The sequence below is a fragment of the Tribolium madens genome, unplaced genomic scaffold, assembly GCF_015345945.1.
Source record: "Tribolium madens isolate multiple individuals breed KSU strain unplaced genomic scaffold, Tmad_KSU_1.1 Scaffold_97;HRSCAF=244;Tcas5.2_LG3a, whole genome shotgun sequence".
Taxonomy (NCBI): domain Eukaryota; kingdom Metazoa; phylum Arthropoda; class Insecta; order Coleoptera; family Tenebrionidae; genus Tribolium; species Tribolium madens.
In genome coordinates, this window is record NW_025401069.1 from 11,183,133 (window position 1) to 11,205,471 (window position 22,339).

The 22,339-nt window shown below is 34.4% G+C and overlaps 5 protein-coding genes across 6 annotated transcripts in view; 2 read left to right on the forward strand and 3 right to left on the reverse strand.

Moving 5' to 3' along the window:
* The window catches only part of LOC123014084 (sodium-dependent serotonin transporter-like), a 29,263-nt gene extending 21,508 nt beyond the window's left edge, over positions 1–7,755 (reverse strand). The window contains exon 1 of the mRNA XM_044412958.1: positions 7,606–7,755. The gene's annotated coding sequence lies outside the window, so the exon portion shown is untranslated. The remainder of the gene's footprint in view (positions 1–7,605) is intronic.
* A 1,814-nt stretch (positions 7,756–9,569) lies between these two features.
* LOC123014949 (muscle M-line assembly protein unc-89) lies at positions 9,570–15,946 on the reverse strand. Its single transcript, XM_044414292.1, has 5 exons — positions 15,730–15,946; positions 13,037–15,638; positions 10,455–10,665; positions 10,263–10,406; positions 9,570–10,212 (listed from the first exon to the last, which is right to left on the reverse strand). The coding sequence occupies exons 2-5, from the start codon at positions 15,628–15,630 to the stop codon at positions 10,081–10,083; spliced, it is 3,081 nt and encodes a 1,026-aa protein (XP_044270227.1). The 5' UTR covers positions 15,631–15,638; positions 15,730–15,946; the 3' UTR covers positions 9,570–10,080.
* A 125-nt stretch (positions 15,947–16,071) lies between these two features.
* LOC123014953 lies at positions 16,072–16,616 on the forward strand. The gene is made up of 3 exons (XM_044414299.1): positions 16,072–16,230; positions 16,292–16,392; positions 16,441–16,616. The coding sequence occupies exons 2-3, from the start codon at positions 16,306–16,308 to the stop codon at positions 16,546–16,548; spliced, it is 195 nt and encodes a 64-aa protein (XP_044270234.1). The 5' UTR covers positions 16,072–16,230; positions 16,292–16,305; the 3' UTR covers positions 16,549–16,616.
* A 23-nt stretch (positions 16,617–16,639) lies between these two features.
* LOC123014950 (palmitoyltransferase ZDHHC8B) lies at positions 16,640–20,936 on the reverse strand. 2 transcript variants are annotated; one of them, XM_044414296.1, is made up of 9 exons: positions 20,546–20,936; positions 20,368–20,486; positions 20,166–20,323; positions 19,939–20,111; positions 19,676–19,870; positions 19,248–19,392; positions 18,875–19,197; positions 17,272–17,695; positions 16,640–17,211 (listed from the first exon to the last, which is right to left on the reverse strand). In XM_044414296.1, the coding sequence occupies exons 1-9, from the start codon at positions 20,635–20,637 to the stop codon at positions 17,014–17,016; spliced, it is 1,827 nt and encodes a 608-aa protein (XP_044270231.1). In that variant the 5' UTR covers positions 20,638–20,936; the 3' UTR covers positions 16,640–17,013. The 2 variants fall into 2 exon arrangements, with proteins under 2 accessions (XP_044270231.1, XP_044270230.1); XM_044414295.1 differs by having other exon boundaries at positions 16,640–17,229.
* LOC123014951 (peptidyl-prolyl cis-trans isomerase E) lies at positions 20,760–22,151 on the forward strand. Its single transcript, XM_044414297.1, has 4 exons — positions 20,760–21,214; positions 21,259–21,438; positions 21,487–21,693; positions 21,764–22,151. The coding sequence occupies exons 1-4, from the start codon at positions 21,011–21,013 to the stop codon at positions 22,079–22,081; spliced, it is 909 nt and encodes a 302-aa protein (XP_044270232.1). The 5' UTR covers positions 20,760–21,010; the 3' UTR covers positions 22,082–22,151.
* Positions 22,152–22,339: the final 188 nt, after the last annotated feature.

Here is a 22,339-nt window from a genome sequence, read left to right on the forward strand (position 1 = left end):
AATGTCATTTTTTTAAGAAAAATAAAGATGTGTGCTATTTAAAACAGTGAACAAAAATGTCAGTAGTCATTTTAAAAAATTAAAAATGACTCACAACTCAAAAAAATTATGACGTCAAAAATGTCACTATAATGTCAAAATAGAGTATCTAAAAAATAAAATCGAGGATTTTTTTGGAAAAACTGCTAAACTAGCTCCACCTAAAAATTTTTCTAGCTACAAGGGCCTGCATACGAGAACACTATTCCAACAAATTAAGAAAACAAAAAAAATCTTAAATTTTTTGGTGATTTTTGAAAGACTGTATTTCAATGAAATACAGCCTCAAGTTTCTAGTCTTGACATCTTTTGAACTAGGGTTATTATGTAATCTTAAGAAAAAATATCCCGAGAAAAAAAATTGAAATTTTTTTTATTCTATTTTTTTTAGTTCACGGATTTGGGAAAATTTTTATTGGTTAAATCAACGCATAGCTGGAGGTGCATTAGGGGCGAGGACACAAGTTCATCCCTTCACAAAAAAGACAAAATAAACACAACCAACACTGAAAAATTTAAGTTCTTGTTGTTATAAGACAGTTGAAGTAATTTTACTTCAAAAAAATGATTAAAACTTAAATTATATGCATTTTGAAGCATTAACTACTGATAAGAGATTACTGATAAAAAATTTTGTAATGCGGGGCATGTTTTTTTTCTTAAGGTAAATAAAAAATAATTATATCTTTTAATAATATTTGGAATATTTAATCCTAATCGTTTTTTAGTCACGTTGCATGCATTATTTAAAATCATTTTTAATTCAAAGATGTCTTATTCTATTTTCCGCTTCGAGAAAATGGATTAAATTTATGGTTTATGTTATTCTAGTTTGTTTTTTCATTTTTCAAATTACGCAATTCAAAATAAAGCTTTTCAGGGAAAAAAAATATTTCTCATTATCTGAGCCCTACTTTCAAACTTTGTCTTTTTTAACAACTTTCTTTAGGAATAACGCATAAAATTATGATACAGACTGAACCAAAAGTAACAACAAAATTCATATCTCTGTTATGAGTCATGTAATTTTTTTAAATGCAACTGACATTTTTTATTACTGTTTTAGATAGTACACATCGTTATCTTTCTGGTAAGGCATAAAGATTCAAAAAAATAAAGCAAAAAAACTTAAAAAGTTATATTTTATCAAAGGTGATTGTTTTTTGTTTTTACTTTTTTGTGTTTAGGTTTCATATCAAGTGTTTTCATGCTAATTAATTAAAAAATGTACAAAAAAGCAATTGCCCCTTATAAAATAAAGCAAGAAAGATCCAGTGTTGAAAGATCCAAAATGCAAAGTTGGAATTTTGCCATAGTTTCCTGTATTTTTTAAAATTTCTGTTTGGTTGTGATTTCAAAAAAATGCACTTGTGTTATGTGCGCCCAACATGGTTAATTTAAATTAAAGCTGTACAATTTTAACTTTTTGACTTTCAGGAAGTATTGAAATATTTCTCTCCAACCGTTAAGTGCAGGCCGGTTTACTAATAACTCGTTTATTGCTTCTGTTCCAAGTTTTATTAATATTTCAACAACTTCGCAACTATTTGAAACTCTCTCTGTTGATTCGCTAAATCAATTACTCGGCCGTTCCGAAAACCGTCTCATTTTTCCTCCAATAATTGCACCGGAAAAGACACGAAGAAGAAATCGCAGCGACATTCAAACGTGTTATATTGCCATCGTTTGGTGTTAGGCCTCGACCATTATCGATAACTCCCAGCAGCGACAATAAAACACAACCGATATCCATCGTAAAAACCATGTAACAATCTAATGTCAAACCGCGATTTGTAGCCTCTTAAAAAATGCATAAAACGCGATCTTTCATCACGCAAAAACGGAAATTGCAAAAAGAATCACTTGTGGTAAATCACGTATTAATAGCCTCCAAATTGGATTAGGGCCATAGTTGGACGAAATTTATTTCACCAACTAGCCCTAATATCATAAATTGCTTTTACATGGATAAACCCAGTTAGTCGATTATGATAATTAGGAGCACCTGTGACTCCGACCCCGGTTTGACTCCAGTTTCAATTTAATCAAGATGATTTTAACATTTTTAATATGAAAGCGGATGGAAATGTGACGTGATCCCATCAGCGGCCTGAAAAAACACGATAAGAGATAAAACCACCTCGAAAAAGTGCACAAAGGAATGACAAAACTCTCCAAATTCGGCCAGAATTGAAGGACCAAACAAATGATTATTTTCAACTAACCACAAAGATATTGAAACCATGGGCGCCGATTTTTCGGGTACATAAACAAAAAACTTGATAAATTAATCGTCTTTAAAGCAAAACAAATAACACAAGAAGTTTCTTTTCACATCTGCTATGTTGATATACAGGGTGTTTCACACAACTTTACACAGTGCACTTTTCTAGAAATTGCTGAAGCCGAAAATAGACAAAAAAGAAACAACGTTGTTGGTAAATGACAATAATGCAAGGAAGTTACAATAATGTCATGATAAAAGTAAAAACGCTTGGGCGRAAAAGTAGAATTTTTACTCTATGTTTGAAAAATAAAACTTTTACTTACGACATTTAGTCATAAAAATGGTCACTTTTGTGACGCTTGTAATAAATATAATTTATAAAGGACAAAAATAAGAATCAACTTGTTTTTATTATAGTTATTTATGTATCCAAGAAATAACCAACTTTTTTAATTCCTAGAATGTAGGTAATTTTTATTCAAGTAATTGAGGATGTTTATTCCAGAGATGCATACAAAACTTTCCTCCTACAATAGAATAGACCAAATTAATAATAAATTTTTCAAATAATATCAAATAAATAATTTGTTAAAATATTAAGTTTCTTTTAATTGCAATTTTAAGAGTAAAATCAGAATCAAGGAGTTTGTGTCAAAAAACACCCAAAAAATTTACTTACTCAAATTTAAAGAAAGGAAGGAATAAAGCGTCACTTTTTTCTCTGTTGGGAGGAAATAAATAAGAGAAGCAATATCAAGTTCTTAGAAAGTGCAAAATTTTGAGGATTTGAAAGCTCAAGAATCAGGAGTCAAAACGTTGAGATTTTGAAAAAGCAAAATAAAATATAAACAAGTTTACCAATTTAAAAAAGTACAGTTTTTCTGAAAATACAATATTTTAAAAAACTTATGAAACAGTAGCAGATTTTTAGGAAACATGAATATTGAGGTAAAAAACTTTAATAAGACACAAAAAATAAAACCTTTGAGAATAATATTAAAATATTAATAAAAAAAACTCAAAAACGCTGTTTTTTTGATCTACAAGAAATATCAATACATTACTACACTTAGCACAATAATTGGTAAAAGTAAAAAATTACCAACAAAGTCAAATTTTTATTTTATACACAAAATGTTCATTTTTTAAAACACAAAATTTCTTATAAAATATGTATTATTTTTAATTATTTTTCAATTGGTGTTTTATGATAAAAAAACTGCATAAAACTCAATTTACTAGATAAAAATTATTTCGAGAATTAATTTTTCTGAAAGTTTCGATAAATTTCCCGGCGCATCCACCTTTTATCGATACAGAATTTAACAAAAATACATTCATTTAAATCAATAATAGTTATTAATTTTTTTAAAACATATAAAAAAACAAGTTAAATAAGTTAATTGTTAAAGAAATTGTAAACAAATTATTAACTTTTTGAATAAATTTTTTTCAGGAAGTTTCATAATCTTGCGATGGGCAAACAGATCGATCATTTTCTTTTCTACGTCTAAAACACACAAAACCAGAATGATACCTTGAGCAAATACTGTTATTTTCAAACCAATCAAATATTTTCGCCACTTTGCTAGTGAAAAAATATAAATTTAATAAAATGTGGATCGGGTGTTTCAAACAGTCAAGGTTTTATTTTTATAGGATCGGTAAATTCGCCCCAACTTCTAAAAGATCGTTCATTAGAATTGGTAATCCAAGTAGCCGCATAATTTTATAACCCGTATTATTAGCGTTTCGTTTCTCACTTTCCTCCCAAAAACCAAACAATTTACTCATGCAACCCCAACATGCGAAACCTCAATCATTCCCTCCACAGACATAAAGGAGTTATTACTTTTGCTCTGTTGAAGGATTTCAAGTTTAATGCCACAATCAATTATGTCTCCCATTACGAGTTCATAAAGCAAAAGCTTGACATGTGTGTTAAAAAGGAATTTGCTGTCGTTTGTTGTTGCATGTTGGCGACTGTTCTGTTCGATACTGCGTGACAAAGAAAGGTCAAATCCTACCGCAACACTTATAATTATTCCATTATTACGCGGATTCAACACATTTATCAAAAATAGCCGTAAATTTGGAGCCAAAGTCGATTTTTATTGATCAAAAACCAAACATGAATGCTAAAATCCTAAAATGGAGAAGAATAATTGTATAATAATTCGAGCGAGAGCGGCAACCGATTGAAGAGCGATTGCAGACGTGATAACACGTGTCTGAATTAAAATTTTAATGTTTAGTGCATTTCCAGTTACTACACTCCCATTATCTGGAGTCTAAAATGTCGTATCCCAATACACGCGAGAAATTAATTTGAACTTTTTTAAAAATCTAAATTATTATTGACAAAAACAATTTTTCAATGATGTTCAAATGTGAAAAGTCAAACACACATATGTTTCGTAATTCTATTCCACGAGTTTGCATCGGGAAGTAAATAAACTCCCACGCGGGAGGAAATGGAAGGGTTTCCTCCCTGTAATTACAGCAGTTATCGTGTGGGAGTTTCTTAAACTATTTTGCTATTATTTACTCCAAATTTTGCTTAAACACAAAAACGACCAAGTTTATTGTAGTCTAGTACCCAATCACAGTTTTTTTTTATTTATTATTAAAGAAAGAAGAAAAGAAAAAGAAAAAAAATTCTCACGTTTTTATGCTTCTTATTGGATCTTCTTGGTGTGGAAACGATAAACAAAAACACGATTAAACCCGTCACATCAAACCTTTATTGTAAACACAAAACGCGTTTCAACCACAAATTGGTCATCCTCAGGTGAAATATATAAAATCGTTTCTCTTTTTTCGAAATAAAAATTTACTGTGACCAAAAATTTAATATTTATGTTTTTTTTGTGAAGATTTTGTCATTTCAATTCTCTTAATTTCATGGTTTTTAAGATCTAGAGTTTTTATTTTAATGAAGATTTTTATGTTTTTTCTTGACTTTTTTGTTTTTAATTCGAATAATTTTAAAACTATCTTTTCAGTCTTTTATTCCAAAATCTGCTACCGTTTATAAAAATGTTACTTTTTTCATAATTTAACAGAATTGTTACTAATGTACCTATACTTTTTCTCGAGATAATATTTATTTTCGCCTTGTTTTTTACATTCTTGATATTTTGAATTCTCATTCTCAAGATCTACAGGAAAAGTTCATTAACTTAATTTAATTTATTATAAATCGTATTTTTTATTATTGCACAAGAAAAAATTCGAAAAAACTAGTTGGCTTAATCTAATTTTGATAAAAGTATAAATAAAAAATAATTTTTGTGTTTTGATTGTTCATTTTTATTTCTTTTTGAAGAAATACTTTTTTTTAAAGAACTTTTTCCTGGGTCTTAATAAATTGCTCCACATAAAGCATTGTGGAATCCACCAAAAATAAAAAAGCCTTTATCTCACTTTAAATTATTTCTTTTTATAATTCATTAATTTAATTAATTATTGTAATTATTGCACATTTCCTTAACTTTGGAGCAGTATATTTCATATTCTTTTTATAGAACCGCTTTTTTTTTCTTCAAGATAACGTTTTTCAAAATTCGAAGCTTTCTCTAATTACACCAAAAATGTGGTCATTAAGGTTTTCAAAAATTTGTTATATTTTATAACACATTTATGGTTTTTAAAATCTATATCTTTATTTTTACAAAAATCTTGACTTTTTATCAAAATCTTAATGTCGTTTCTGGGAACAGTTTAGAAACTGTATTACAATTTGTTTCTCAAAGTTTACATCCGTTTCATGAAATTCTCAGTTTTTTTCATTTTACAGAAATTTTGACAATTTCTTCTTTTTTGTCATTAAAAAGTCTTTTATTTTTTCATTAATTTCATTTCCTGCTATTTCTTACAGATTGCATTAATTTAAAATTATTGTTAAAAAATCGTTCTCCAAAATTTTTCACGGACGAGGCTTTAGCTTCACTGACCTTTTACTTTTTTACAAAGGAATAATGTTTAAATCCTATTCCTTCTGTATATTTTTCCACTGGTTATAATCAGGAAAAAATTTTAACAGTTAACATTTCAATATTTTTTTTAATCTTGTAAATTTTTTATTTTAAAGTGTAACAATTTTCAACGATTGATGATGGCGCAAGGGTGCCGAAACATGTCCCAACTTGACTAAATAAAAATTTATCGATTTGTGGAGTTGACTTTAATATTACTTACTGTTTAAAACTATAAAACATCCACTTTGGGAAGAAAATGGATCGAGTTCTAGAAAAAAAAACTGCCTTCGTTAGTGTTTCGCCAATTTTGAAAAAATATTAAAAATCATTCGACTGTTTTATTTTGTGATTTCGCAATTCTTTTTGACAAAATTTAAGACAATAATGAGTTACTTATTTAGTATAATAATAAGACAATAATGATTTCAATAAATAAATAAAATGTACAAAAGTAATAACTAATAAATAAATAAATTTCTTTGTGCAAATAATGATAATAATTCATACAGGGTAATTCAGAACTCGCGCTCCAGAGAAAAATGCGAAGTAAYATMAGATTCTAAGAACATGAAAAAATGTTTAAAAAATTCAATCTTAAAAAAATTAGGCATTTATTATTGTATTTATTTTTTGTCTGTTTACTGTTGCAGATCTTTTTTATGTTTTCTCATAATTATTCAGAAAAGGTACAAAAACTTTGCCATAAAAGCCACATAACAACATTAAACATATTTACAATTCAAGATACAGCTTCTTTATTTCATGTAGAATTATTTTTCTAACAGAAATAAATAAGGTCAAAGTGTTAAATTTAAACTCCCATAAATTTGAAATTTTTATGTTATTTTTTCCATTTTTCTGGTATGTTACATATCTTATTTGGCATTTTTCTCTGAAACACCTTGTATAAATTTCGAAGATCCCTTACAAACTAGACAAAAAGTTGAGACTTCTTATTTAAAAAAAATATATAAACGTCGCTTCCTTCGTAAAGAAATATTAAAGTATCAATTAATAATGAATTATTTCCTCAGTTTGTTTGTGTGTGTTTGTGTTTAATTTTTTAAACATTTTCTAATAATTTCTTTATTGAAAAGACACGCTCAAATACTGAATTAACAATCTTCGAGTTCGTGCCTCAACCGCGCTTGTTTCCAAAGACCCAAATCAAAATTTTTCCTCTTAAATTAAATTTCAAGCCGCCTAAATCTCTTGCAAACATGGAAACAATGAATTTTTTCTCTTGTGGAGTCCTCATGCGGTCGCATCTGGCGATGTAATCACAAAGTCCCGCGACAAAGCCGCCTAATCGGTGGCTTTTGGGAGTCATCAGGGTGGTTATGATACGATTATGATTACCTTTAAAGTGGCGGTGGTCTGGTGTCAGGTGGCATGCTCGACCGCGCGGAAATGCGTGCTGGTGCGCTTCTTCTCTTCCTGCTGCTGCTGCTGCTGCTATGACGTGCGAACTGGACTGGAGCGTGCGAACCACTGCAGGTTGCGCCTTCCTGCAACCACACGACCAGAGAGTGTGCTTCTTGGGGGCACCTGCGCCTGCCATGCCGGCCCCTACCAGAAGACTCCGGATACGAGTGCGTCAATAACAGCAATTAGCAGGACCATTGTGATGGCAACTTTACCCAATATGCAAATTTTCATTTGATGGGTATTGATTGTGGACATTATGGTCTAATGAGTTAGATAAAGGAATGTCATGGGATACGGATGGGTGGGCCCATTTTTTCAAGGAAATTCTGCGTTGACAGCATATCTGGCCGAGTTTGGACTTCCCCAGACGGTTTTTTTTTTAGGTTTTTGTCTGATTTTGGAGTTCTTCCAGGATTTTTGCAAAAATTTGAACTAAATTGTAATTCTCAAACGATTTTCTTTAAATTTTTGGTCAAAAATCCACCAAATATCAACTATTTTTCCCAAAGAATTTTAACTTTCAGATTTTTGCAAGATTTTAAGTCTAAAAACGTTGAGAGATACAAAAAATAATTTATTTCTTTTTTTTCTAACATTCTTACTTCGAGTCTCTTTACTCTAAAAAACATTGCATAAATAAGCAAAACTATTTAGAGAATTTTTCCCCATTTTTTTTTCGATTTTGATTTGCTAAACTAACGGAATTTTTCTTTGTCTGATTGTAAAGATCATAAATTGGGAAATCTCAAAAAAATTAATCTAAATTCACAGCTTTGGCCGAAAATCCACTACATTTTACACAGCAGCCCAAAAAATATTTTAACTTTCCTTTCAGAGACGTCACCTTTCAAAGAATTTATGTGTAAAAACAGCGAAGAGAGACAAAAAATGGTTTATTTCTTTTTTTTTACATTCTTACTTCGAGTATGTTTAGTCAAAAAAAACATTGCAGAAATAAGCAAAATTATACAGAATTTTCTTTGTTTTTGATCAAAAAGATTAAAAATTAAGAAATCTCAAAAAATTAATCTAAATTTACAGCTTTGGCCAAAAATCCACTAAATTCTACACAGTAGCCCAAAAAATATTTTAATTTTCCTTTCAGAGACGTCATTTTTTAAAGATTATATGTGTAAAAACAGCGATGAGGGACAAAAAATAGTTTATTTCTTTTTTTACATTCTTACTTCGAGTTTGTTTAGTCAAAAAAAAAACATTGTAGAAATTAGCAAAACTATTTATTTAGTCGTTGGAGATAGAGGAATGGAACTTTTTAAAAGCAATTCTATAAGTTTTTCCTTTACCCTTTTTTATATCTTTAACCGTATTCGCAACGTTTTCAAAAAAAAGTCAAAAATAGTATTTCAATTTTGTAAAATTATTGTTGTCGGCAATACTTTTGCTACAACTTCACTACTTGCTAAGAAGTATTTAATATTTTATCGGCCAGTAATTTTTCTAAAAAACGCACTGCAAACAGTTTCGTTACTTTTTTTTGTATACACTTCCAAAAATAGTCCCTAAACTGAGTTTTTTTCGGACTCAAAAATTATTTTAATTTTTAATCCTATTTTCGAGAAATTGATCATACTAAATAAGAAGATTGAAGTATAATTTTCAGAAAAATTTTGTTTGCAACACACGTACTTAAAAAGACTCGGCTTTGCCTCGCCCGGAAAAAAACGATTCGTTCGCAAAAACAGTATTTTAGGTCTGCATTATTCATCAAAAATTTTTTCAATCTCCTCCCACAAGAGTTTTTGCATTTTTGTGGATCCCTAGAGCCATCAGGATCGCGAAAATTTGCATTTAGGGCGGTTTTGATCCAAGAATAAAAATTTTTTTTTTCATCTCTTATTTTTGGGAAAGGAAAAGGAAATAAAACACAGTTTCTGTTACATAATATATTGCATAAAGATAATACTAAAACGAATCTACTATTAATAACAGAAAAATTAAAACTAAAGTAAAAGCAAAATCGAAGAAACGGAAGCCGATGAAATCAACAATCCAAACATATTAATTCAGATGTTTTATTTATAAATATTAACCATAAAAGTTTCAACACTGTAAAAATCTATGTCCTCATTAAAAACCAAACTATACATCTCTCCCATGACGACAAAAATTGCACCATCTTTGGAAAACACGACATAAAAACGTGCATGAAAGTGAACTTGAATTTTCTACAACGCTTTAATTACGTTCTCTTTGATTTTATACAACTTAGTAGATATCTTAAACATGGGAATCTTACGCTATTTATGAAAATATAAAAAATATTATTTTCCAAGTCCGAAAATGTACATACAGTAATTTAGTCACTTACTCTAGAATGAAACAAAACAGTTTGTACCATAGATATTTTCCTCAACAAATTTTCATCCCTCTAATCTACTTCTATTTCTATTTCGAAAAATTCTTCTGACACTCCGGACTAGTCCAGTTCTCGACCAGAACTTTACAAACTGCACTCAAAGCCGATTCAGTACTTTGCAAGATATTCTGACGCAACTGCTGCTTCGCTGCTACAATACTCTAAAACAAAGCAAATAAAAACCACAAAAACCACAAAACAACAACCCCACCTGTTTCGACTGGCTCGAGATCTGCCCCAACATACTTTTCAACTCCTGTTGGTACTTCTCGGGCCAGCAAAGCCTCGTTACTAACCCCCTTCTGAACGCATCGTCGGCTTTGATAGTTTGCGACGTAAATAACAACTCGCTTGCCTTAAAACTCTAACTTAACTAAATTCATAGCAATTTTGACCAAATTACCAGTCCGTTACTGTTCAGATGTGGTACTGTGAGCAAAAAACCCGCTTCGGGTACCAAACCAAGTCGCGAGTACGGCGTACTAAACGTCGAGGTGTCACTCGCGATCACCATGTCGAAAAGCGGCAACATTGTGACGCCTAAACCGACGCACTCTCCTTGTATTCCGGCCACCAAGACTTTGGGGAAGTGTAAAAGGCACCTTAGGAAATCCCTAAACAAAACAACAAAGAAGGTTGAAACAGCTCAGTGAAATGTGATCATTGCCTAAATTTCAAATTAAAATTCTTGCAATTTCCGGGATACGTAATTAAAAAATATATTGTTTACGTAATACATACGGGTGTCCCAACTTGTTGGTAAAGTCCATTATTTACCTGATATAAAAATAAAATTTTTGAAAAATGTAGTATACAGAGGTATAAGGTATAAGATACCAAGAACATGGAAAAAATGTTTATAAAATTATATCTGTCAAAAATTTTATTTTTTGACATTTCACATTTTTTTTATTATATTTTTTTCAGATTTTTTCAATTATTCCTTATAATAAATATTACGTGAAAATAATTTCAGGTGATGCAGTGAAGGTTAATATTTATTTAATTTATTTTAATTTTAATATCTGCCATAAAATTTTGGCGTTTATTTTTTGACATTTGACATTTTTTATGTCTATTTAATGATACTGATGATCTTGTATATGTTTTTTTATAATTATTTAGTAAAGGTACAAAAATTTTGCCAATAAAAGCCACAAATAATATTAAACAGAGTTACAATTTACGATACAGTTTCCTTGTTTCCTCTTCTAATAGCCTGTAGCAAAAAAACTTATAACTTATAAAAATTATTTTTCCAACAGGAATAAATTGAGTCAAAATGCAAAATTAAACTTTCATAACTTATCGTAAGGCCTTTTTTCAACTATACAGCCGTGTCTCAAAAATAAGTTACAATACAAACTTGTGTTATTTTTTTTAATCAAATACTATATGTTTCTTGTCAGTTTTGGATGTAGTTTTAAATGTCAACGTTTTTAAGCTAAACTTCTATTGGTCGATTTTGCTTAGTTTTTGAAATAGGTTGGTCTTTTTAAAAATTTAGTACACAAAAAGTTAAGACAGCTAGATAAAAATATATTAAAAAAATAATAATGGAACACGATATTTTTAATTTTTTGCATCATAGATTAATAAATTGTCTTTTAATGTCTAGAATTGATATATTAGAAGATATTTAAATTTAAATGTTAACTGAAAATGCCTCATTGCAATGAGAATTGAATGAAATTCGAATTGCGTTAAAGAATAATAGATTCAGTGTAACATAAATGTGATTATTGAGTGATATTTCTTTCATCTCTTATGAAAATACGTACTTTTTGGCTGTTGAAATAATAATTATTTTTTTAATGTTTATATTTAGTTAAATATCTTTTTAGTTATTAATTGTAGGCACTTAACAGTAAAAATTTTTGAAAAGATAATTCCATTTAATTTTTGAAAGTTATTTAAGTTTTGACAAATATTTTACAAAATTCTTATTAATTGTTTTCCCCCAAAATTTTGTGTAAACGAGCCTTTCAATGTTAATAAATAATCACAACAATGCAGTTCATTTAATGTAGTTCCGTTTCTATTACAACGAAAATATTTCGGAATTTTTAATTCGGTACCCATAGGCGGATATATGTTTTGATATGTTATCTTTTCCAAAATTTAAATCAAATTTGAAAGCTTTTATTGAAAAATGACAAATAGAAAACATGTATTATTTATCGAGATATTACATATTAAATTTAACACACATATTGCTGATACACCCTGTATATTTTCGTAAAAGAAACCAATTTATTTTAGAAACTAAGCAAAATCGACCAATAAAAGTTTAGCTTAAAAACAATGTATGCCAAAAAATATGATGTTCCATTTAAAAAAAACATAAGTTCGTATTGTAACTTATTGTTGGGACACGCTGTATAGTTAAAAATAATTTTCGGGCGATGTTTTAGTTTAGGTAGTACTTATCAATTTCCTATACAGAGTGCGTCAGAACTCGCGCCCCAGAAAAAATGCCATATAAAGTAAGATACCAGGAACATGGAAAAAATGTTAAAAAAATTCTATCTATAAAAATTACGAAGTTATGAGAGTTTAAATTTTGCACTTTGACTCCATTTATTTCTGTTGGAAAAATAATTACCCAAGTTTTTTCGCTACAGTCTATTAGAAGAGGAAACAAGAAAGCTGTATCCTGAATTGTAACTCTGTTTAATGTTATTTGTGGCTTTTATTGGCAAAATTTTTGTAGCTTTACTAAATAATTATTAAAAAACATATACAAGATCATCAGTATCATTAAATAGACATAAAAAAAATGTCAAATGTCAAAAATAAATATCAAAATTTTTTGAGAGAATTTTTTAAACATTTTTTTCATGTTCCTGGTATCTTTATCTTACTTGAAATTTTTCTCTGGGGTGCAAATTTTGGCGCACCCTGTATAAAGGTTTAAAATTTTTAATAACTAAAAATCAATAATGGACTTTACCAACTCCCTAGAACAGCCTGTAAAAAACATACTTAACTAACGCCACCACCTCATTGGCTCTCTTCTTCCTCCCACCCTCATCTTCCGCCACCAACGCTCTATAATCCAGCCCTTCACAAAACGACTCGCTATTATCAGCCGTTATCGACACCACATGACAACTATCATCCTCTCCAAACTCCTTCAAACACACCGTCAACTCCTTCAAAACCTCTTCGCTCAAATAACATTTCCCATCAATGTTTAGTAAATTAATCGATACCAATTTATTTTTTTTAGTTGCCGTGAACGACTGGTACTGTCCCATTGTCTTATCCACATGATTCGCCTTAACATCATTATTGTTATTTTTCGCTGTTTCTTTGGGTTTTTCCGTCTTTTTTAACTTTTTCTTCGGCGATTCGACAGATTTCTTTCGCGTTGTCCGCTCTTCACCCTCTTCATCGTCAATTTCATCGTTGCTCGAGAATGAACTGCTTGAATGTCGACGAATGATACGTGAGGCTTCCGCTGCGTTATAAGGAGGCGACGAGGGGGGACTATGAACCGAACTCTGGGCCGAATCTTTCGATTTTTTCCGCGTTATGCCGCTAGGAGTCGCCACTTTGGCGTCTTTCTTCGGGGGCGAAGTCACTTCTTTCTTTCGTAACGACTTTTGACCACTCGTGTTCTGCTGAAGATCGTTCTTGATAACGCTAGTTTTACTCATCAATTCTTTGTGCGCCTTATCTAAACTGATAACAGATTTGGTATTTTTCTTCTTTTGTTTATCAGGACTCGTTTCTTCATTAGTCTTGACATCATAAAGCATATTAACAGCTCCTTCGTCCATTAGTAACTTATCAACTTCAGTCAAACGTTTCGGTTTTTTAACCGGTGAAGCCTTCAAGATTTTTTTCACCGGCGAGACAGTTTTCTTCTCAGGAGATTTCTCCTTTTCTTCTTTCTTTTCGACCGGTTTAACCGGAGGTTCAGCTTTTGGGGATTTAACAGGGCTTTTGGCCGGGACCTCATCAGGGTCCCAAATGACTTTCCTCTTAATTACACGCGAACTTTTCGTTATGTACACGTTAGTTGGTGTGCTGCCATCCTCAGATTTAATCTGTGTTGCCACAACTGTTTTTTTGGTTGGCAAAATCGACTCTAAATCGAATGATTTGCGTTTCCGAGTGTACGTTTTTATGACCATATCTGTTTTAAGCCTAGGTTCCGCTTCCACTGTTTTTTTCTCAGGGCTAGGTTTCTGTGGTGACGGTGGTTTAACCTTGGAAACTTCCTTCTGAGGACTTGCAGGGCTTGCCGGTTTGTCACTCTCACTCCGACTCTTGAAAATCTTATTTTTTCCAGGCAATTCTTTCAGTTGTTGTAAGGCAATTTCTTTTTCTGTGATTTTAGCCATTTCTTTCTTCTCCTCTTCGGTTTGTTTCTTCTTCAATTCGACGTCTTCGTCCACACCTTCAAGAATCGCAATCAAATCCGAATTATTCTTGATTTCTGACGAATTTTTATCGTTTTTCTCTGAAGTGGTGGCTTCTTGGGGCTTCGTTTCGGCTTTTTCTTTCTCACTTAGTTTTTTGGCTAGACGTTGTGTTAATTTCCTGGCGAATAAAATATCGCCACTGTTGGTTGAGTTTTGCTCCTGTTTCAATTTGAAACGTTCCATGATTTCCTTCTCGATTTCCTCTTTGGAAACTATCTGACTCGTCAAATTTTTGTAAGGGACCTTCACACCTAGTCTAGGTTTGGGCATAGAACGACCCCCATTTGATACACCTTCAGTCGGTTTGGTTATATCGCGCCCCAAAACGTGGAGAGGAATGTCACTGATGGGTTTACGCCCCCTTTGCTTCTTAGGCTTCCGTTCTTTCAATAATTCTCTATCTTCAGACGGATCATCAACATTTTCATTATCTTTAGTCATCAAATAAATCTCTTCTCTGTACTCTTGAGAATTCTCATCAGTTGTCTCACTTTCCTCCAGATGTTCTATAGTGATTTCAGTTTGGGACTCGTCCGGATTAATAATAACAACAGTCTCGCTGGTGGGGTTACTCTGAGCCAAATGTTCTGCGATTATTTCATGAGTTTCAACTTCCTCAGCCTCAACAACAGTGTACTCCAGGTCCTCCACAACTTCGCCGATTACTGGCTCCTCAGGCTTCAATTCCCTAATTTCAATTGATTCTTCAGGTTTGTCAAGCTCCGTAGTTGGGTCTTCAACCACTTCATCGACAGCTACCTCGGATTGTTGACTTGAGGGCTCCTCAACTGCCGTTGTCTCCTCACTAATTAGAGGTTCACTTTCTTTTTCACCTTCGGGAGTCTCCACTTGTTGCTCAACCTTTTCTTCAGTCACAGTGTTTATCACAGTTTCCTGTACAACTTCCGGTTCAGGTGGAGGAGCCACCTCTTCTGCGACTTGACTTGGAGTCTCCTCCGTTACTTCTTCTTCTTCTTCAGTAAATTCAGCTGCGATTTTCTCCCACGTTAATTCCTTGTCACTAGTCACGTCTTTATCACTATGAGTGAGTTCACTAGCACTGTTTAAGTCTCCAGAAACGCCCTCCTCGTGCTTGGGGGAAGCCTCGGGCTGACTCTCATTTGTGTCACTCACTGCGGCTTCCATTTTACCACCTYGAAACAAACCGGAACAATRCRAATAAWTTCTTCGCCGATACTTAAAAATGTAAACACCAGGWCATTATTTACAAAACAATTCAATTACCTTATTAGATAACGTTTCCGTGTCGATATTTCCAAACAAACGTTGTTTCAAGGACCCAAATGTGTCTCAAAGGGATTATAGTACCAGTCTGGATAATCCCCAGTCTTTATTTCATATTTTTTTCCTCTAAATTTCGGGAAAATAAAGCCTCGCTACCAATGCGTCCACTATTACCAAAAACGCCATCTTGCTTTTCCGAAACGTCACCACCAATCACACATCGAGCCAATCACGAAACGGATTTTTGGACACGTCGCTCGTTATTGGTCGCGCACATAGCGCGTGGTTTAAATCAAATATTTTTTTTAAAACAATGTGGAAAAAAATTGAACGTGACGCATCAACAAGTTTCATTTATCGCGCGACGGAAATGCACTGATTGAATTAAATTAGTTCAGTGGTAGCGCCGACAAGTTCTGCGGGAAAATTACCTAAATTTGGGGTTATTACCGCTTTAATAAGTAAAGTAGGTTACTGAGTAATATTTGAAGCGATCGAAAAGTAGGTTGATCTATTTTGCATCATATAAATAAGGGGGTTCAGTGCACTGATTCACTTGCAGTCCAGTTGCATAAAATGAAGCTCTTGTTATTTGTTGTGCTGGCGGTCGTTGTCGCCTGTATGTGGGGGTGTGAGGCGTTGCCGGTTGGCAGTCCTGAAACGGTTTGTATTTTCAGTGTGAGGGTTTTTCGTAAATGTTTTTTTTTTCAGGCGATTGAACTTATGGCGCAGATCCCCCAGTGGCACTGTATGAGATATAGGAAGTTCGAGCTTGTGAGGCGATGTCGAGGCTACAAGAACAGTTTAAGACGGCTTTAGTTAATTTATTTATTACATGTTTTTTTATAAATGTAGGTTTAGTGTGTTTAATAAAATTTTGTCTGAGATTCGGGTGTGATTGAAGGACGAGTCTACTAAAACTTAAATATATTTACACCATGAATACACTCAACAACTCATGTAAAAAACGCCTGAGCCGCTGCTTTCGGTTAGTGGAGTTACAGTCAGGTTAAAACAATAAAAAAGTGAACAAAAAAGTGTCAAATCAACGGTAAAACAACAACACAAGCCACGGTTTCATGATACACAAAATGAAACATTTCTTTTTTTAAACATTGTAAACAACAAATAACATATAGATTATATTACACACACTACGGTTGGTCTTAGGTCCATGACACAGTGGGATGAGTAGTAAACGGAATGTTTACTTAATAGTGAGGGTCTCTGATGCAGAGAAACTAAATGCACTCATTCGGCGGGGCGAGAGTGCCAACACCTGCCCTATACCGATATCTCATAGTTCATGTCGTAGACACTGGTCCTGTCTGGGGTGGCCGGCCTCTGGGGCATGTGCGAACACTGCGAATTGGGGGGCGTCAACTCGACCGAATCGGACATCTCTAACGCCCTCACGAACGACATGGGCCTTCGCCGGTTGTCCGGCACAGTGGGGGTCCCCACGCCGCCCTTCCGGTGCACCTGCAACCCCCCAAACTCCTAATTAACCACGTTTTGACGCGGTCTGTTGTTCGCCCTCACCTGCGGACTCTGCGGGGGGTACACGGCGACGCCGCCACGCACGGCCGGGTGGTAGGGCCGGGGGGCGTACGCCTGCTGCGTGGGGCTAGTGGGGTTGGAGCGGTAAAAATCCGGGTGCTGCGGGGGCGGGTACCCTGGCGAGGTGTCCTTCCACATGTACACTCCGCGTTGCGGCGAGTTGGCCAATTCGCGGATGTTGTCCACTGTGTTGTTGGAACGGGGGTAGGAGAGCTGCGCCTCCTGGCGGACGAGTTCACCCTCGGACATGAAACGGCGCTGGGGGCTGCCGTAGCCTTGAGACATGACAGGGCGCTGGGTCGAGTTGGGGTGCGCTTGGAAGTCGTAGTAGTTGCCCGGCTGGTGGTTGGCGGAGACGCCGATGAAGTCGGGCCTTCGGGGCTGCGTGGGGGTGCTCGGATTGGATCTGCGAAGAGCAAGCGAGCTACAAAACTAGCAAATACACAGGAAGCAAAGCGGAGATCAGGTACACCTGAAAGAGGGCAAGTTGCAGAAAATTGTGCAAAAATGAACAAAACCCAGAAAATAAGTCGTTTGGAATTGTTGCTGGTGGTGCAAATAGAACACTCGTACTCTACCTGACAAAAAATTCAATTTTTGGTCAATTGTGTCGCATGAAAGATCTTTGTTCTCGAGGACTCCAATACCTGAAATTTACTCATGATTAACTATAAAAGAAGTAACTTTATGTGAAAAATAAAGTGAGTGAATAAGACAAAACAAGAACAAAGAGCTTCCATTTCATTATAAATAATATGATAACAAAAGACAAGCGTGACAGAAAAAAAGAAATCTTTACTAAAATTTGGTGATTTTTTTTTCACTATGACGTTTTGAAAAAAATGGAATAATCCTTCAGCGTTTTAAAATAATATGTAAATATGTTGCGTTGGCATGCCTGATTTAAATTAAAACTTATTTGTAGTAGACTAAACACGTTTTTTTCTTATTTTAGTGTCCAATTAAAAATTATTAATGAAATAATAAACAAAAAATAAAATATTACTACATGATTTTTTCACAAAAACGGATAATAACATTTTTTCGTCACGTTGGTACGACTGATTTCAAATTTTCAAAGCGCAAAACCCCACAAACAAATCCGAACGCAGGTAATTTGACAGATAAGACGGCGTGTGATAAGAATGAAAATTAAATATGGCCACTACTGATAACGTGAAAATTTTCACTACTTGACTTAGGGAACTTTACTTAAGTCACTAAAATAACTAACATTTTGCAAATTCCAACGCCGCCTTGTGCAGTTTATTTTCTTTAAGAAAACGTCAAAGGTGGGTAAATACACATTGCAACGAATACAAATTCCGCATTCAAAACCACAAATGTAAATAATAAAATTATTTATTATCCATTGTTTAAGTCATGGGACATAAAAATTTACCAACAACTACGTTCGTTGTTTACATCAGTCCTTGACTGTCAAAATGCCGACACATGACTTTTTTTCCGAAAATAAACCAACCAAAGTCCAGCATCGTCACTTTGTCAATTGAATTCGAGACAATTGTAAAAACCGTTCAATGATTCGTTTAAAACCACACATTTTATAACACAACCCCCTCACCTCCTCACAGGACTAGACATTGCTAACGGCGTCGGCACCCCCAGCGCCTTAATCCGCTGCTGCATCGTCGGCGACGGCCTCTGTGGCCCCAGACTCTCCGGCGTGCCGCTCCGATTCGGGTCTAACCCTCGTGGCCTAGGATGGGGGCTGCTTCGCGGGTAGTGAACACCGCGGGGATGTCTCGGCGAGTCGCCTTCCATAGGCGGCAGAAAAAAGTTACTTTTGGAACCGTGTCGCTGGAGCGGGGGCGTCGGCTCACAATCCTGCGATTGCGACGCCGACGGCTCCATGTCCAGTTCGCAGCCGTCGCGACCGGGAGACAACTGCAACAAAAATCAAAGTCTTGAGGAAAACACAAATTATAAAAAAATACTTTGTTGTAGGCGTTGGAGTTGATGTTGCGGATGCCGTTACTGTTATCCATGTAGGTCTTGACCTGACTGTCGTTTGTTATAGTCGCGATGGGGCCGTGGGGACAGTGCTTGCGCTTCACGTTGTATTTGTGGGGCTTTATGAGGCTGCAACAAAAGGGGTGTAGTTGGCTACGACCATTTGACAGACTTCAGAAAAATTAATTAAATCAAGCGTGGTCTTAGATAATTCAAAATAATTGAAAAATAAAAAATAATAATTGAAAACACGAGAAAGTGTTTAGAAGAGAGTGTTTTTGCCTAAAAAATAAATAATAAACTAATTTGACAGACTGTCAAAATTACGCAGCATGCTTTGTTTTACCACCTGTTTGAYTTATTATTAATTATATAATTTTAGGGGATTRTGCCAGTTGTGTAGTGTAATCACCTTGGGAACTGGGGGCCAAACTGCGTGTAGCAACAATTATCCCAGCAGCCCCTCGAGAAGGGGTTGTAGCCGCCCTTGAATTTGCCCGTGACTTGTTCATTGGTGGTCCTTCCTCTCGAGACCAGAACCATATGAAACCCTGTTAAGCCAAAAATCGGTATAGCTAACAAAGCCACCAAACCCATTAAGACAAAACTGAGAAAAATTAAGGTAAAATTAGCTAGAATGCTGAAAATTTGTAACTAAAAAATTGAAAAGGATACGCAATAATTGGTTCAGCGTTGGAGAAAGTATCACCATATTTGAGGATGTAAATTAGACTTAAAGTAAATATACTGATCATGTGTAAGCTAAGTGATATGAGAAAGAAAAAGAAAAATCGGTAATTTCTTCTTCCAATGCAATTGTTGACCCATGGACAGTGGTGGTCAAAAGTCTGGAAAAATCCGGATTTTAGTCATATTTTCAGTTAAAATCACCCAGAACTCACTTCTATGCAATGGTTGCAAACACTACAATGTGAACATCTCGGTGGTCTGTAAAACTTGCAAGTGACGCACCATTTCATCCTCACCGTGATCCCGTTTATCTCGACATTTTTGTACAAGGGGGCCCTAAAATCGTCTTCGCGGTCTTCGTCAGGGGGAGCTAAAACACGGCGTGAATTAACGCTACTTGGGACTGTTTCGCACCTTTTGGTATGACTCCCGGGTCCATGAACGTAGCCAGGGTGAAATTGGCCAAGACGAAGAACGTGATCACACCTTGGTATGCGGGGACCCATGGATAATCCTCCAAATAGTATCGGGCTCTAACAAGCGTAACGTTTGCCTAAATTTGGTAACATAAACATTGACAAGAATAACTCACGGGTAGTAGAAGAACAACGTCGTGGCTACCAACAGTAAAGTCCAAGCAAAAGTCGCTGGTATATATCTGGTTTTTACATCGCACTTGGGCATAATGTTTTTTTACTAAAAACAACCTCAAGATCTCGCGCAAAACTCGAAATTTCTCCTCAGACAGGCCAACATGGCTGAGACAAACGGGAGAAGTTATCGTTCGTTGCCCCTGTCAAACTCATCTGACAATTGACAAAAACGGGGAAAAAACAAATTCCCCATGTCACACAATTTTATATCGATTTTTCGCACCAATTACACAAATTATAGCAAACGGAAAAACTCAAACACTAATTAAAATGTCACTAATTTATATTTTTTATACAAAAATTCGATAATGGGCAAACACTTAAAAGTTGCGCATGCGTCTTGAGAGGTTAATTGACATTGTCAAATGTAAGGTTATATCCATGTTTATGTCAAACTTTAAAAAATGAGCACCGGGTCAAAACGTACAATTTACGTTGGTGGTCTTGCCGAAGAAGTCGATGATAAAGTCTTAAACGCGGCTTTTATTCCCTTTGGGGACATTGTCGACATTCAGATCCCTCTAGACTATGAGACAGAAAAGCACCGGGGGTTCGCTTTCATCGAATTTGAGAGCGCCGAAGACGCTGCTGCTGCTATTGACAATATGGTAAAACCAATCTGGAATTATCGACGATTTAATGACTGTTTTAGAACGACTCTGAGCTTTTTGGGAGAACCATCAGAGTTAATTTAGCCAAACCACAAAGAATTAAGGAGGGCTCAACACGGCCTGTTTGGTCTGAAGACTCCTGGCTGCAGCAACACGCAGGGGAGACTATTGGCAAGACAATTAACGATGCTGATGATGAAACTAAAGAGGCCACAGATAACGTAAAAATCGTCATTCTTTTTAGATTTTTTTTAATTTGATTTTCTCAGAATGCAGACATAAACGAAAGCAAAAAAGTGAAAAACCCTCAAGTTTACTTTGATATTAAGATCGGCAAGACTGAAGTTGGTAGAATAACAATGCTGTTGCGAGCTGACGTTGTTCCCAGGACTGCAGAAAACTTTAGATGCTTGTGCACCCATGAAAAGGGCTACGGGTTTCAGGGCTCTACGTTTCACAGAATTATTCCAGACTTTGTATCCTTTAAGCCCTAAAAAACTTTTTTTAACATTTTTAACAAATTATGAGTTTCTTAATGACGATTAGATGTGTCAAGGTGGCGATTTTACCAACCATAATGGAACAGGAGGGAAATCGATTTATGGTCGGAAATTTGTTGACGAAAATTTTGAACTGAAACACGTGGGTCCTGGCACATTATCAATGGCGAATTCAGGACCTAATACTAATGGATCGCAATTTTTTATTTGTACATCAAAAACTGATTGGTTGGATGGAAAACACGTGGTTTTTGGGCATGTTATAAGTGGGATGGATGTTGTGCGAAGAATGGAAAGATGTGGGACCAAGAGTGGGACTCCCACGGAAAAAGTTGTGATTGCAGCGTGTGGAGAAATACAATGAAAATAAAAAAACGTTTATTTTGTATTTTACTAAAGAAAATTAAGAAAAAATAAAAACAAGATTCACTAAAGGGGAATTTTATTTTTATGCACCTAGTAATGTTTTTAAGTAACAAAAACATTTATTAAATATGTATTTTAAATATCCAAAATTCTTCCCTCCTCCATTATCAACCGTTTTGACTCAAAAAGTTTCCAACAGGACGCTGTAATTTTTGATTTGAATCACATGTCAAAATTTTTTGACAGAATTTTTTAA